Source organism: Triticum urartu, chromosome 1, assembly GCF_003073215.2.
Source record: "Triticum urartu cultivar G1812 chromosome 1, Tu2.1, whole genome shotgun sequence".
NCBI classification, from domain to species: Eukaryota; Viridiplantae; Streptophyta; class Magnoliopsida; order Poales; family Poaceae; genus Triticum; species Triticum urartu.
This window is the reverse complement of record NC_053022.1, coordinates 247,700,841-247,715,908: the sequence shown is the minus strand read 5'-3', so window position 1 is coordinate 247,715,908 and position 15,068 is coordinate 247,700,841. Positions and strand designations below refer to the sequence as shown.

Sequence of the window (15,068 nt, the reverse complement as noted above, 5' to 3'; positions counted from 1 at the left end):
CTGGAGCTCGAGTGCGCAAGAATGGATAGGCAAAGGAGGAAGAAGGCGTGGGTGAAAAGGTGGATTCTTATCCCCTTATATGGGTGGACGCAACTACATGTCCCCACCAACCTGGTAAAACTCGCTTATCTCCAAGCGCCGTAATCAAAGGCGCGGTTGGGTTACCCACGCCCGTATTGATGAGAATCCCGGAATAAGGGGACACGATCTCTGCTTTGACAAGACGTGCCAAGGAAACCGCCTCGCATAACGCGCTGAGGTGGGATACTGAAACGACTCGGATAAAGGCTTGGCCATGGTGTGTCACGCTACGGAATACGTCAGCAGATTAGATTTGTGCAAATATTATTCTCTCTATGGCAATATGTGGAAACTTATTTTGCAGAGTCGGACACTATCTTTGTGTTCAAAATCTTCTATGAAGTACTTGGAGGAGGAACCCGCCTTGCAATGCCGAAGACAAACTGCGTGCCAGACTCGTCGTCATTGAAGCCTGGTTCAGGGGCTACTGAGGGAGTCCTGGATTAGGGGGTGTTCGGATAGCCGAACTATACCTTCAGCCGGACTCCTGGACTATGAAGATGCAAGATTGAAGACTCTGTCCCGTGTCCGGAAGGGACTTTCCTTGGCGTGGAAGGCAAGCTTGGCGATACGGATGTTCAGATTTCCTACCATTGTAACCGACTCTATGTAACCCTAACCCTCTCCGGTGTCTATATATACCGGGGGGTTTTAGTCCGTAGGACAACATACACATCAACAATCATACCATAGGCTATCTTCTAGGGTTTAGCCTCTCTGATCTCGCGGTAGATCTACTCTTGTACTACCCATATCATCAATATTAATCAAGCAGGACGTAGGGTTTTACCTCCATCGAGAGGGCTCGAACTTGCGTAAAACTTCGTGTCCCTTGCCTCCTGTTACCATCCGGTCTAGACGCACAGTTCGGGACCCCCTACCCGAGATCCGCCGGTTTTGACACCGACAGCTTTCTTCCTGGTTGTTTCTTATTTTCCTAATTTTTGTAATATTCCAAAACCGACAACAAATATTTTTGTGGATTTTTTGGAGTCTGTTTACTTAGTGTATCACGTACCTCCTCTTTTTCACGATTCTGGAGTGTTCCAGATGGTTTCTTTTATATGTTCCTCCAGTGTCATAGTTTGGATAATATTTCTTTCAACATTAATGGGCGTACCTGAGATATAGTGTTTTATTCTTTGCCCATTGACCACCTTCGAGTTAGTACCTTCGGCATTATTTATTTTGATAGCTCCAGAACAATAAACCTCTTTGATAATATATGGTCCTTCTCATTTGGTGAGAAGTTTTCCTGCAAAGAACCTAAAATAAGAGTTGTACAAAAGAACATATTCTCCAACTTTAAATTCCCGCTTTTGGATTATTTTCTCATGCCATCTTTTAACTTTTTCTTTAAATAACTTGGCATTTTCATAGGCTTGGGTTCTCCATTCATCTAGTGAGTTAATATCAAATAACCTCTTTTCACCCGCAAGTTTGAAATCATAGTTGAGTTCTTTAATTGCCGAGTATGCTTTATGTTCTAACTCAGGAGGCAAATGACAAGCTTTCCCATAAACCATTTTGTAAGGAGACATGCCCATAGGATTTTTATAAGCTGTTCAGTAGGCCCAAAGTGCATCATCCAATTTTTTAGACTTATTCTTTTGGGGCCTATTAAAAGTTTTCTGTAATATTAGTTTTATTTCTCTATTGCTAAGTTCAACTTGGCCACTAGATTGACGATGATAAGGTGATGCAATTCTATGGTTGAGATCATATTTAGCAAGCATTTTGCGGAAAGCACCAAGAATAAAGTGTGAACCGCCATCAGTCATTAAATATTTAGGAACTCCAAATTTCGGAAAAATAACTTCTTTAAGTATTTTAATGGAAGTGTTATGATCAGCACTACTAGTTGGAATAATTTCTACCCACTTAATAACACTAGTCGCCTACCCGTGCGTTTGCACGAGCTAGCATATTTATTGTGGGGTAAAACATAAATTTTCATGGAAGGCAATGCATGGTTATTTATGGTCTCAATGACGTACTCTTGGATATAAAGATTGCTAAACTTTTTCTTTTGAGAAGCTACAATTTATTTTATAAATTTGTTCCTTGAGATTGAATTTGAAATTAGGATATTTGTTAACCTTAGTACTTTGCTCGATAGCGATCAATTCTAGGTCTTCTTTAAAAACTTGTTTGGTGAATTGTATGCTACACAATTAGATTTTGCTATGATTTTTGTTTTTTTTGCTATGATTTTTTGTGGCCTTAATGGATGTACTGTTGGATATAAATATGGGTGCTAAGTATGTTATTTTGAGAAACCATAATTTTTTAAATTTTTTTCTTGAGATTAAAATTAAAAATATTATCATATACCCCTAAACCTTCTACTTTGCACGATCAATTCTATAACTCCTTCGAAAACTCCTTGGGTAAATCGTATACTCAACAATTAGATTTCGCTATCATCTGAGTTTCATTTTGTGTAATATGCTTCCTTTTTGGAATTACTTGACGCATAACTGAATGTATTTAGACCCTAGTTTATTTATAGGAAGTTGTGATGTCCATTTAGAATAAAATAGCCAGGAAGATAAAAGTAATTATCCCGATTTTCGTTACTCTTTTTTGTTAGTTACTATTAAAATTGGTCCCATATAGTCAACTGAAATAGAAATTGTATTTTCTGTAGTGAGTTACACTGTGGCTAATCTCTACTATTAAAGGAGGATCTGCAGTTGTCGTGATGGTTCCACCTCCTTCTCTCCCACCCTCTCGATAGCACGCGGTAAAAAAATCTCTCGGTCCCGCAGGCACGAGAAACCCGAAAAACCAGCCCACGCTCCCACCATCGTCGCTCAAGAAAAAAAAACTGCCGCCAGACAAACACGTCTCGTCCCCACCTCTGCCTGCCCCCTCGCTCCCGATCTCGTCTCTCTCCTGCCAAATATCGTCGTACGAGCGCAGCGGAGGCACCGAGAAGGAGGTGGTCGCCTCGCTCGCTTTTGCTGCTGACGATCATGCCCACCGCCGAGCCCCAAGTCGCGGGACACCGGGCGCGGCCACCCCCGCTGCCGCCGCCGCAGGGACGGGAAGAGCAGGGCCGCGGGAGTCGGCGAGGCCTCCAAGGAGGGCGCCGTCCCCGAACCCGACCCCCACCCCCAGGCGAGTTCCGGTTCCGCCGCCCTGTAATCCGCTCGAGACCGCCTCCCCGCGTGTGTCTTCGTTGCCATCCGGTGCACACGCCCACCACGCCGGCGAAGCTTCCGCACTACTTTTTGGTTTTTCTTTCTGATGCCTAATTTTTGGCTCTCAGTGTTTAATTCTTCTTGGTTTGTTTGGAATTACAGGCCTTATTCCCGGATTGGGTCTTGTGAGCACAAACCTGGAGACATACAAGATCAATGAGGTAGACGTTATTCAATTTCTTTAGTGATCTACTCTTTTCCTCAAGGTTGAAGGATCCTTTCTTCATGTGCGTCTTCCTCCTGCAGATGTGATCGTTGGTAGTAACTAAGGTGGTTTGGTGTTTCATGAAGTTTTACAGATTGGTGCTCATGCCGTGGTGGTATGCCAGCTGTTGCAGCATGCATTAGCAATCAACGCCAGGACTCCATAAAAACCCAAAGAGAAGCAGATGAACAATGAAGATATGCATATACCGAGCATGTAGTGGCAACCTGCAAGTTGCCGGCATTCTTCAGGTTGCTCTTGATGTCCACGTTGAGCATAGATATCCTAATTGTCTATGCATTTGAGTTCTAATTACAATATAATTGTGAATATTTTTCTTTGCAGAACTATCGAACAACTTAAATTAACAAGTTGGCAACCCTTGAATGTGTAGAACAGTAGCGAGGAGATTGTTGCCGAGCTTACAAATCACTATGCCCAGCACACACATATCTGATTTCCTCATGTTGGCCTTTTTACATCCAGAAAAAGACTGTCTAAATAACACCTATGGTCAATTTTAATTGTCAACGGTTGTTTGTTTTATACACATTATTTTCTAAATTTTTGTCAAACTTCAACACATATATACTTCTAACAGAGTCAAACATGCTACACGCATATCATTTTCTTAGATGGTATATAAGGCTTGAATAGTAATTGTGGGTTCTCACGTACTATGTATACGTAAGAGAGACTACATGGATGACATATCATTAGAAAAATTGAAAGAATTATGGTGGCTATTAATTTGCTCGAAATGATTACTCCACTACAATGCTTCTCATAGCTTTATAGTTCTGTGATGCAAGCATATGTGTTCTGAAGCCTTTTTTGCCAGGGAACTCTGAAGCATGTGGTTCAAGTAAATATTGTACGGTCAGGGAAAATCTTTGCATATTCAGGAGCAGACCGCAAGCTGCTGGTGCAAAAACACAATTGGTACCGTACAGCAGGCAAAGCTTCACTACAGAGTTCTGCATAGGGATATGCATTTTGCAAAGGTATTGACCTTCTTTTCAGTGAGGCAAATAGAAATTAACACATGTTCTCGTTGTGCCAACGATTTATGTGCTGCGCATTGGTTTGTAACTTTCTGTGCATTTGGTATGAAATTTATCACTCGCTTTTGATTGTTTTTTTTCCCAATGAGAGGCCTTGCTAATAGATTGTCATCTCTCATTGTACTACGATTGTGGAAGATGCAATATCTTTAGTCTTTTGAGCAACGACATCCTCCAACAAGGTGCATCGAATGCATTCTAGGACCTGGGAGACAAAGCTGAATCCATTATTGTGAAGATGAGCAAGTAGTTGAATGTTTTGTAAAGAACAAATTCCAGAACAGAAACATGATGAGATGGTTCAGCCAGGTCACAGCGCTAATAATCAGTAACTACAGTAATATCTAAATATTTCACTTGTCTAAAATGATTGTCTTATTTTACTTTTTATTACTCAAGCCCGAGCAACATTTCTGCTACATCGGAATTTACTACTTCCAGTCAGTGTGTTCTTGGTTATACATGGGAGTCCAAAAAAAATGCAGACTCCTTTCTTTGCTGCATGATTGTAGATGGCTACCAAATAGGAAAATTTTCAACCTTCAGTAAATATAGATGTATTTTGTACGTGCAGGTTTGATGCATGATTGCAGATGCGTGTAGATTTCAGCTTGTGCAAGATAAAAAAATGAAGGTAAGGAGGGAGGGGCAGAAGAAATGATGATTGTCGAGGGGGGAAGAAGTGGGATAAAATCAGTTTATTGATGGCAACCACATTCCATCTTGTTCAACTAATCATCATGTTCAACTAATTTTTGATCTGGGATTATTGATCACTATGTTTTTTTATCCCGTGGCAACGCACGGGCATTAAACTAGTGTCCATTTAGATATGCGCATTTTTATTAGTTACAGATTTTTGGTAGCATGAGCGGCGGGTTTCGGCGCCCGCGGTCGGCGCTGCCGTCGTCTCTAGTGCGCGCCCCTCTGACCGGCGCCATGAGAGCGGCCTCGCCGGTGGATCTCATGGATAGTGCGTGCATCATTAACCTTCTATAGTCCTCCGCGGCGAATCGCATCACGTCGCCGGCCGGAGCGCCGACCATCTAGCCGTTCCCCTTTGCGGTGTGGTACGCCATCTCGGCCGAAGCTGCAATCTCCTCCGGCGCCCGCGTTGCTGAGCGGAGTTTCCTCATGCAGCAGCAGCGCCGGCAACTCCTATCCATCTACCAAAGAAAGTGGCATTATCTTATCCATTCAGTATGCATCTTTTCCTCTTTACTGTGCGTTTGCACGAACAGGTGCATATCTCCCTTTGCCTTACCATCTCCTCCTTGTATTAAATAAATTTGAGCAGCGTATGTTTGCATCTTGCTGTAAAGTGTACTTGAGAGACGATGGTAGAGGAGCCATCAAGGAAAATGCTGGCAGATGCAGCTACGAAATTACTTGTTCCAGTATTTTCTATTATTTGTGAAATTGGATATGACTGGTAGGCTATGTAAGAAAGAAATTTTATAGTAATTGAGAAAATGATCTTGGTTCTTCAATGGCTCTGTAACTTTAGAGCCACGTCCCTAATGCATACATATATAACTGGTATTGATCTTGTCAAATCAGTTGTTAGCCCTTGCTCGCATATTTTTGTTTACCTGTAAATGCAGAGAGAAGTACCTTGCTGACAAATATAATATTTCAGAGATAACCATTTAAAACAATTTTAAAAACCAATTTAAAACAGATAAGGCTGCTATGTCTTTCCAGAAAAAAAGGCTGCTATGTCTGCAACACATTATATTTGGTCATTTAAGAATGTTTGTATTTGTTCTTAACTTATACTTCTAGTTATTAAAAAAAAATCTATAATATATCCTTGTAAACAATGTTTTTTGCAACCTTGTCGGATGGACGCTCTTCATCTGATATAAGTATCCGCAATCCATTTCTGCTGGTAACCCTTGACATTGCAACATAGAGTTGGCCATGTGTGGACACTTGCCTTTCTAAGTAGAGTCCAACCTTTTTGAGAGATTGCCCCTGACTTTTGTTTATTGTCATAGCAAAGCACACTGATATTGGGTATTGTCTCCTTTTCAGAATGAATGGCCATTTTGAATCACTTGGTGACATAATAATTCGTGGGATGTAAACTTTGTCACCAATGTTAGTACCTGTTATGACCTGGCCTTCGATGAAACGCTTTCCTAGCTGTGTTATTGTTAGTCTTGTCCCATTGCAAAGTCCTGCACTTTGATTGATGTTCCTCATAAGCATTACTGGTAATCCTATTTTCAGCCTCAGTTCATGATCTGGTATTCCAGAAAATGTTAGACTATTTAGAAATTCAGTTGGGTACAACATATGTTCGTCTTCCACCATAGACATTGCCTTGCATGTTGTATCTTAAACTGAGATAGGTTACCTCTTCTCCAGGAATTTGACTCATGATGTAGGTGTTAATCTAGTCAACAGTCTCGTTCCTTGGGCACAGGATCGCTCTTTCCTCTAGGTATGTTCTATCAGTGTACTTGTTGTGTAATTCAGGGTATGTGTTATTAACTATAGATGCTTTTGGATCATCTCCTTTATTTAAAATAAGGTCTTCTGGGATGCTAACGCAGTCTTCATCATCTATTGTTGCCGTTGTGCCATCGCCGATGTTTAGTATCCAGTTTGCAAATTCAGTTGTCTTTGCTTTCTCTTCTGGACTACCTTCGGATGAATTCAGACGCATATTTTCTGTGAGTCGGTACTCCTCAAAGTTCTTCCACAGGTAGGATCTCTTTATAGATGCCGAAATGATATGTTCCCTTTTCCCCTTTGGTATAACTGGTAGGATTTGTCTGAAGTCACCTCCCAAGACTACTGTCATTCCTCCAAACGGTCTATGCTCGGCATCCTCATTTGTGAATTGAAGTATGTCTCTCAAACTCTTGTCTAGTGCCTCAAAACAGTTCTTGTGTGTCATAGGTGCTTCATCCCATATTATCAGTGAAGTTTTCTTTATTAGTTCCGCGAGAAATGTTCCTTGCTTGATGTTGCATGTCGACTCGCTTGTGATTTTGAGCGGAATGTGAAATCTTGAATGAGCTGTTCTTCCGCCCTGTAAAAGAAGTGCTGCTATACCACTTGAAGCTACTGCTAGAACTATTTTTTCCTTCGGATCTTAATTTTGTCGTGACTGCTTTCCACAGAAATGTCTTTCCAGTTACACCATATCCGTCAACGAAAAACAGTTTTCCACGACTGCTGCTAACTGATTCTATTATAACATCAAAAGCCATCCTCTGATCTTGATTTAGCTTTTGTAGTAACTCTGTGTGCTCTATTCTTAAAGAATCTTGTAGTTTAGTTACTCATTTACTAATCTATTATTTATATCTTGAAGAATCGAACTATCTGGTAGTGGCATTCCTGGAAATTCTTTGAGGGACTTACCACCTTTAGCCAATAGGTGTTCGATCTCTGCCAAGAGGAGGCTCTTTATTTGCAATGAGTTGAGTTCTAGGGCCTGAAAATTGAGTATTCTTCTTTGCCGACGTTGGATGTCCTCAGATAGTAACTCCCAGTTTGTTTGCCACAACTTTGCAGGATCAGTCACCTCGCAAAATAAAAGTATTGTGCAGAAAAGTTGGCGCATTTGAGGAGCAGAGGCCCAATGGGATGCTTCCTTGATGCAGTCATCCCACTCCTTGTCGTCATTAAGTAGCCCAAGAGAATAACATGCAGATTTGTATGTTGGATGTACAACCCCATCAACTGTTCGGATTTCTTCATAGGATCTGCATCCTTTCACGGTATTTAGAAGCATTCTCAAGTAGTATTTTTCACCGCTTGTTGGTTGTGCATAGTAAATCCCGCCTATGGTTTTTTTACCACCACGTCTCTTCCTCCATTCTTTCTCTTTTGCATGCCAAGTCCATTTGGTTGGAAACTGTGCATACGTCAAACTGCGAGCTTCCTCATGCAATTGGTTGGCTGTCATCCATTCTGTGAACATTGTATTTTCTATGTTAGGCCGAGATATGATTTTATCTAAATCCATCGAGTCTGGGAATACCACAGCATGTTCATTTTCTAGGTGAAATTGTAACCTTTCAACCGCAGGCTCTCTATACTGAAGAGGAAACTGAAATATGCGCCATGCGGCTTCACATCCAGATATGTACCGAGCATCAAGGTATCTCTTGATTTCGTTATCCCTGTTTGTTAATTTGCCACCTCTTGTTTCTCTTTGTTGCTCTTCTGTTTCTATTAATACAGTTGTTCGATCTTCTCCTTTGTGGATGTATTGAATAAATACTTTATAGACCTTGATCTGTTGCACCATTCAACATTTATGTGGGCTTGATACTTGACCAGTATGTTTCTATTGTATGGCACAACAAATCTATTGTCTAGCTTCACTCCGTTTTTGTCCACAGTATTGCCATCATCTCATCTTCTATATACTGGATAGTTATCTTCATCTGTTGTAGTTTCAGTGCAAAAACTCTTGGGGAAATGTTTGGCACAACTTTTATCGACCATGCATGGTGATTTTGGGTGTGCTTGACCACAGGGACCATGTATCATGTAATTTTGCACTGCTTCATGCCCATCTGGATCACTATTCTTGTCAGGAATTTCGGCTGATATGATTTTGTCGGTCTAGGAAGGACTGGGATCTTTATCATCTGGATGTAGAAACACCAGTATATGTGCATGAGGGAGGCCTCTTTTTTGGAACTCTATCGTGTAGACAACTGCATGCAAGTAAAGAAATTTGAGAAGAAATGATTTAGGACAATCATCTAGGCATAGTAAATCTGTAGTTGGTTGGTAAACTTACTCGCAATTGTTTGTCTGAAACACTTCTCGTTCTTTATGTCATTCATAAGTTCCTTCATTTTTAACATGAATACTCTGGCAACAATGTCTGGACGATCTTCAGGTTTCTGGCCTGGAATCAGATCCAGCATATCCTGTATTTCCGGCCATTTCGGATTGCATGTAAAAGTGATGAAGAGATCAGGATAGCCAGCCGAACGACAAATCGCCATGGCATCTTGGTAGTTTTGCTGCTTATTTCTAGGGCTACCATTATATGTTGAGGGTAGTATGATTCTTTGGCCAACTTGTTCAGTTCGTGTATCTCCATTTTCTATTGCATCATGCAGTCCTCTGTATAGTTCTGTCCTCAGCTTTCCTTGGTTTGTTGTGTACCAATTTAGTCTCCATTGTTCAATGCACGTTGCTGCATCAACTAAGAACTGTAGGAACAAACGTCCACTCATTTGCAAGGTTGTTGCTTGGTTAAGACGTTGTTGGATGCGATATGAATAAAACTCCAGCATTGTTACATACTTTATCTTACCTTTGTCGCCTATCTTTTTTTGATACTCTATTTCTGGTCTGAACCCATCTTCTCCATATGGAAAAAGCAAGGGGTATTGCATTGACATATAGCTTGGGTGCAACTCTGAAATCCTCTGTAACATTCTGTCTTTGGTCTCAATTATTATATCAAATTCATTATTTTCTCCATCTTGTTCCCCAATAATTAGTGCTGCAACTTCTGAGGCAGATGGGAGGCTGTATTGCCGTCCATCTTTCGACCTTTTGTTGATCAATCTTAGTCTTACATCTTTAATATCTCGGTTTTCGAACCTATCCCTTGCCATACGAAACGATTTGACCAAAACATTGTGCTCATCTAGCATCTCTAGTAGACCTTTGACAATGTTTTCATCTGGCTTTGTCTTAATCTCCATTGAAGTTGATGCAGTAATCCTGTTATGCACTTCATTTTCTGTGTCATGTATGTACAATTGGGCAAATTTTGGTTTTGTCACGTCATCTTTAGGAAGTAAAGTGCCAATCTGATGGTAGTTTTGGCCATTCAAACGGAAAACATATGGTTCAGGTGTCTCCTTATTAATTTCATAGTCAACCTTTCCTCCCATTGAAGTGAACACGAACATGGAGTTGTACAACCTGATGTTCTGGCGAAAATTGGATGACTCTCCTCTTTCATTGTAACGTAGTAGCTGTCGGAGATACAACGGAGCTTGCTTCAGTGGTGGTAATTTAATTTTCCCTTCCTTGCAGCAGAGACCAAACTTTGGAACTGTGATGTTACGTGTGTTTGTGCTTCTCTCTCCATGCCACATAATGGCATTGCAAAATTCCCAAACGCAATTTGGTTTTCCCAAATTTGAAACTTGAGTGACATCCTTTGCTATATTTGATACTTCACAGCCATTATTGTCCTTTTCTGTCCTTATTCGTTTCCTTTCCCTTTTCAGCTGGAGTATCTCTTTCCTTTTTCGTCTAGCTTCCTTCCTTGCTGCTCTGATAATATCTGATTGACTATCATTAGATTCTACTGTCGCGAGCTGCGAGGTTCCTTGCTCAGGTATTTGTATTGTTTGGTCACCCAATATATTGCTGCATTATATTTTGGTATCATTTGAATAAACCAGGTAAATTAATGTCTATATAATTATTTTTTGGTATTGGGGTAATGAATACCTTCTGTTGTTTTGATTTGGTCCACCGTTACTTCGACGCAAGTTGAGTGCAGCTAGTGAATCCTGAAATGAGGGAAAAAAATTGTAACGCTTTGTTTGAGAGCAACAACATGCAGATAGAATTAAGTATATGGAACTTAGCAGTATTTCCTTTCTGGAGCCGAAGATCTGGCATGTACCCCATGTGATATTTCTCACTGAATATTTAACCTTGACTGTAGAAATTAAAATATATTCCTCATTGGGAACATCACAAAAAAAATTAAGTACATGCTAGTGAGGACATCTTATAAGCACCTGATTCCTTTTCTGCTGAAGTATTTCTTTCCTTTTCCGTGCAGCATCCTTCATTGCTGCTCTAATGATGTCTGGTTGATTATCATTAGATTGTAGAGTGGCAAGTTTGGAGGTTGCTTTGTCAGGTCTTTCATTGCTGCATTAGATTTTGGTGCCATTTTAATAATCTAGGTAAATTAATGGGTATAAAATTGTTTTTATATTGTGGTAACCAATACCTATTGTTGTTTTTGTCGAGTCCATTGCGAGTTTGACGCATGCTGACTGCAGGTAGTTAATCCTGAAAAATATGAGGGAAAAATGTAAGCATTTTGTCCAAGAACAACAACATGCAAAGAGTATCAAGTATTTTGATAGTTGACCCGTGCACTTGGATGTGCTAGTATCATATTGATAGTCGAAATCCATTCATATTTAACTTTCTTAGAATTTTATTCCTCATCGGGGTTATCACAAAGTATGTAAGCAGTACATGATAGTGAGGACATCTTGTAAGCACCTTATTTTACTTGTCCGGAAATTCTGAGTTGCTGACATAAGTTTAATGTACACATGTCAGGTACCACATTGTTTTGAAGGATGTTGTCTGGATCAATCAGTTTCCTGGAAATATTCCTGTTCTCCTACTAATAGTATGCCAACAAAGAATTGTAGATCATGTACATGTGTTATTACCTTTTAAGCAGAGGACATACTATATGGTTTGTAATTGGCAAACTAATTTTGATGATTGTTCATCAATTTCTCTGTAGTTGCAATTAACAAAGCATATGTGATGAGATTACGGAGTTGATGCATATAGTAGTGGAAGTTGGTAATGAATACCTGCAAGTACTGGCACACAACCTATCCGCTCCTTACTGCTTGCCGTGTAAGGATTAATTATCGCCTGTACGTGATGTGGGATGAGATCAGAGGTGATGTCTTGCCGGGATGAAGGATGTGATCGGCGGCGATGTGGCAGAAAAGAGAGATAAGAAGATTTTGTTGTGTAGAATTTTTCACGCGTACGTTTAGATCTGAGCAGTTAGTCTAAGCGCTGTATGTCTTATATGCACGTCTTCGTTCCGTACACGTATAGTCTATGTATTTCATTCAAATTTCTATCCGTGTGTTTAACCATCCAGAACCCATGCTTATCTACATGTCTTCATGGAAAAACCAATATTTAACTCCAAACTAAACTTGAGTCATGGTCGGCCACGCATGATAGGGCTAGATGGCAAGACGGAATGCAGTGCGGACAACTAAGTGATTTTTTATCGACACAACTAAGCCTTGTCCTAGGCCTTGAATCATTGTGCTCCTGATAAACACCGGCGCATTTGCGTACAACACGCTTCCTCTTGGGGCTTGATTCCATAGATTTGGATTTGTTTATTTCCTGATTACCTTCAGCTTTTGATTCATCGTCAAGATGTGCAGCACGACCTGTGCTCCGTCTCCTACCCCTTTTAGTCTGGTCAATAGTGAGCTCATCATCCTCCGATTCTTGCTTTATAGTTTTTGAAAGTGATAATTTGTTCACTTGCTCCTGCGAACATTTATACCAGTTAGAGAGGTGTACAACAACTATGAAAGAACATGAAAATGCACCAAGAAACTTACATGGTTATCATTCTGAATTCCTTTCTTCTTAGATCCCTTATCAACAACACCAGTAAGCCTTATGCTGGTCTTTGAATAATTCTCAGTTCCATCTTTTTCGGAATCTTTGTCTTTAGTAATGCTTATTGTACGCTTTCTTTTGGGGCTAGATTCCTTGAATTTGCATTCATCTTTCTCCTGGCTATCCTCTTCTGATTCTTCATCAGAATGTACAACGCGACATGTGTTCCTAGTCCTAGACTTTTTAGTGCCCTTCATAGTGTTCTACAAAAACATGACAAATTGAGTTAGTTTTCATAAACATTCATTGTAAAATATGGCATGCACATATACAAAATGTTATGGAGCATCGTAGTACAAATAGACGATACCTGTTCAACATTAACGTGTTGTACCGATGAATCTTCTTCAGGGTCCATAAAAATATTCTATGAACAGTGTAATCTTGGTAACCGTACTTGAAATTATAGTCATTCAGTCTGAACTGAAAAATCAATCTCTGCCCACATATTTTCTGAAATTTTTCTGCCTGCTCATGGATATCACAGTCATCCCTATCTATCAAGAATCTTGCAGATTGCTTAATCAGTTTTTTTTGCTTCTGTCTCAAACATGGTGCAAGTTGTTGTTGCAGTATGATCACATATCTCTAGCTTAAGTTTGTACCTAGTAACAAAATGACACATCTGGTAAGTGGAGGATAAATTACTACCTAAAACATGAGATATTATCAAATTTACCTTGGACATGTCTTCTCAGGTTCTTTCTCACATTTTAGACAGTAGAAGTGATTCCCTTCTTTTTGTATTTTTTTATTACATTTGCCGCATCCTATGTAGTACCACTCATCTGATGTATCAATTGACTTAATGGTTGCTTCTGTAGTATAGAACTTTTCCTGTCCATTGTAGGTTAAATTAGCACATAAAACATATGAAAAAATAATTTAAAAGTTAATCGTAAATACCTGTTTTTCAGATTCATATGCAATTTCAGTTATTTCTCTTAGTGTCTTTCTGTTATAGAGCATTTGTTCTTGAATTGTTCCTTGCAAGTGGGCTTCCGGCCCTGTTTCCTCTATGATATCATCTTCCAAGCGATACCTATTTTCGCATGAGGTAAGTATCCATGTACATGACTAAATAGGATTTCTTCATATTATTGCGGAAAAACGGTTGCACCTCGTATGGAGCTCAGCTGTTTCAGGGATATCCAAATCGATATATACTTTGGTTGCACCTGTAGATGACAGCGAGTACTCTGCAAGAACTTGATATTAAATTTCGAATACAAAAAATACAGGCATAACACTACTTACCCTTGATTGATATAAATACAAACCTTTCAGTTTTCTGACAATTTTTGATGTTATTATGACAACACGTCCCATAGTGTTGGGGAACGTTGCAGAAAACAAAAATTTTCCTACGGTTTCACCAAGATCTATCTATGAGTTCATCTAGCAACGAGTGATTAGATGCATCTACGTACCTTGTAGATCGCGAGCGGAAGCGTTCAAAGAACGGGGATGAGGTAGTCAAACACGGCGTGATCCAAATCACCGAAGATCTTAGCACCGAACGGACGATGCCTCCGCGTTCAACACACGTACGGAACAGCCACGTCTCCCTCCTTTCTTGATCCAGCAAGGGGGGAAGAGAGGTTGATGAAGATGACACCAGCAGTAGCACGACGGCGTGGTGATGATGGAGCTGCAGTACTCCGTCAGGACTTCGCCAAGCGCTATGGAGGAGGAGGAGGTGTTGGAGAGGGAGAAGGAGGCAACCAAAGGCGTGGGATGAAAGCCCTCCTTCCCCCACTATATATAGGAGGGCCAAGGGGGGGGGCCGCCGGCCCTAGGAGATCCAATCTCCTAGGGTGGGGCGGCGGCCAAGGGGGCTTCCCTCCCCCCCAAGGCACCTAGGAGGTGCCTTCCCCTCCTAGGACTCTTTCCCCTTGTAACCCTAGGCGCATGGGCCTCTTTGGGGCTGGTGCCCTTGGCCCATGTAGGCCAAGGCGCACCCCCTACAGCCCATGTGCCCCCCCGGGACAGGTGGCCCCACCCGGTGGACCCCCGGGACCCTTCCGGTGGTCCCGGTACAATACCGATAACCCCGAAACTTGTCCCGATGCCCGAAACAGGACTTCCTATATA

At 40.9% G+C, this 15,068-nt stretch overlaps 1 protein-coding gene and 1 long non-coding RNA gene across 28 annotated transcripts; one reads left to right on the top strand and one right to left on the bottom strand.

Moving 5' to 3' along the window:
• The first annotated feature begins 3,383 nt into the window (after nucleotides 1-3,383).
• Nucleotides 3,384-12,145, top strand: LOC125555727. Of its 27 annotated transcripts, none has more exons than XR_007304869.1 (13): nucleotides 3,384-3,448; nucleotides 3,534-3,743; nucleotides 4,334-4,496; nucleotides 5,131-5,190; nucleotides 6,594-6,659; nucleotides 6,930-7,005; nucleotides 7,096-7,237; nucleotides 7,333-7,412; nucleotides 7,885-7,992; nucleotides 8,088-8,293; nucleotides 8,604-8,676; nucleotides 10,784-10,893; nucleotides 11,865-12,145. It is a non-coding gene; the product is annotated as an uncharacterized LOC125555727 (long non-coding RNA). The 27 variants fall into 27 exon arrangements; XR_007304858.1 differs by having other exon boundaries at nucleotides 8,578-8,676; XR_007304839.1 differs by having other exon boundaries at nucleotides 8,514-8,676.
• A 795-nt stretch (nucleotides 12,146-12,940) lies between these two features.
• On the bottom strand, nucleotides 12,941-14,303 carry LOC125532820 (replication protein A 70 kDa DNA-binding subunit B-like). Its single transcript, XM_048696718.1, has 6 exons — nucleotides 14,255-14,303; nucleotides 14,095-14,173; nucleotides 13,881-14,016; nucleotides 13,654-13,811; nucleotides 13,285-13,579; nucleotides 12,941-13,177 (listed from the first exon to the last, which is right to left on the bottom strand). Exons 1-5 carry the CDS (start codon nucleotides 14,301-14,303, stop codon nucleotides 13,495-13,497), a joined length of 507 nt encoding a protein of 168 aa, XP_048552675.1. The 3' UTR covers nucleotides 12,941-13,177; nucleotides 13,285-13,494.
• Between the last annotated feature and the right edge of the window lie 765 nt (nucleotides 14,304-15,068).

Excerpts from the sequence above, each read along its gene's own strand:
- LOC125532820 (XM_048696718.1), bottom strand. The coding sequence starts at position 14,303 with ATGGGACGTGTTGTCATAATAACATCAAAAATTGTCAGAAAACTGAAA. Across the intron at positions 13,812-13,880 it reads CATATGAATCTGAAAAACAG|GAAAAGTTCTATACTACAGA; the intron begins GTATTTACGATT and ends TACAATGGACAG. Across the intron at positions 13,580-13,653 it reads CCTGAGAAGACATGTCCAAG|GTACAAACTTAAGCTAGAGA; the intron begins GTAAATTTGATA and ends TTTTGTTACTAG.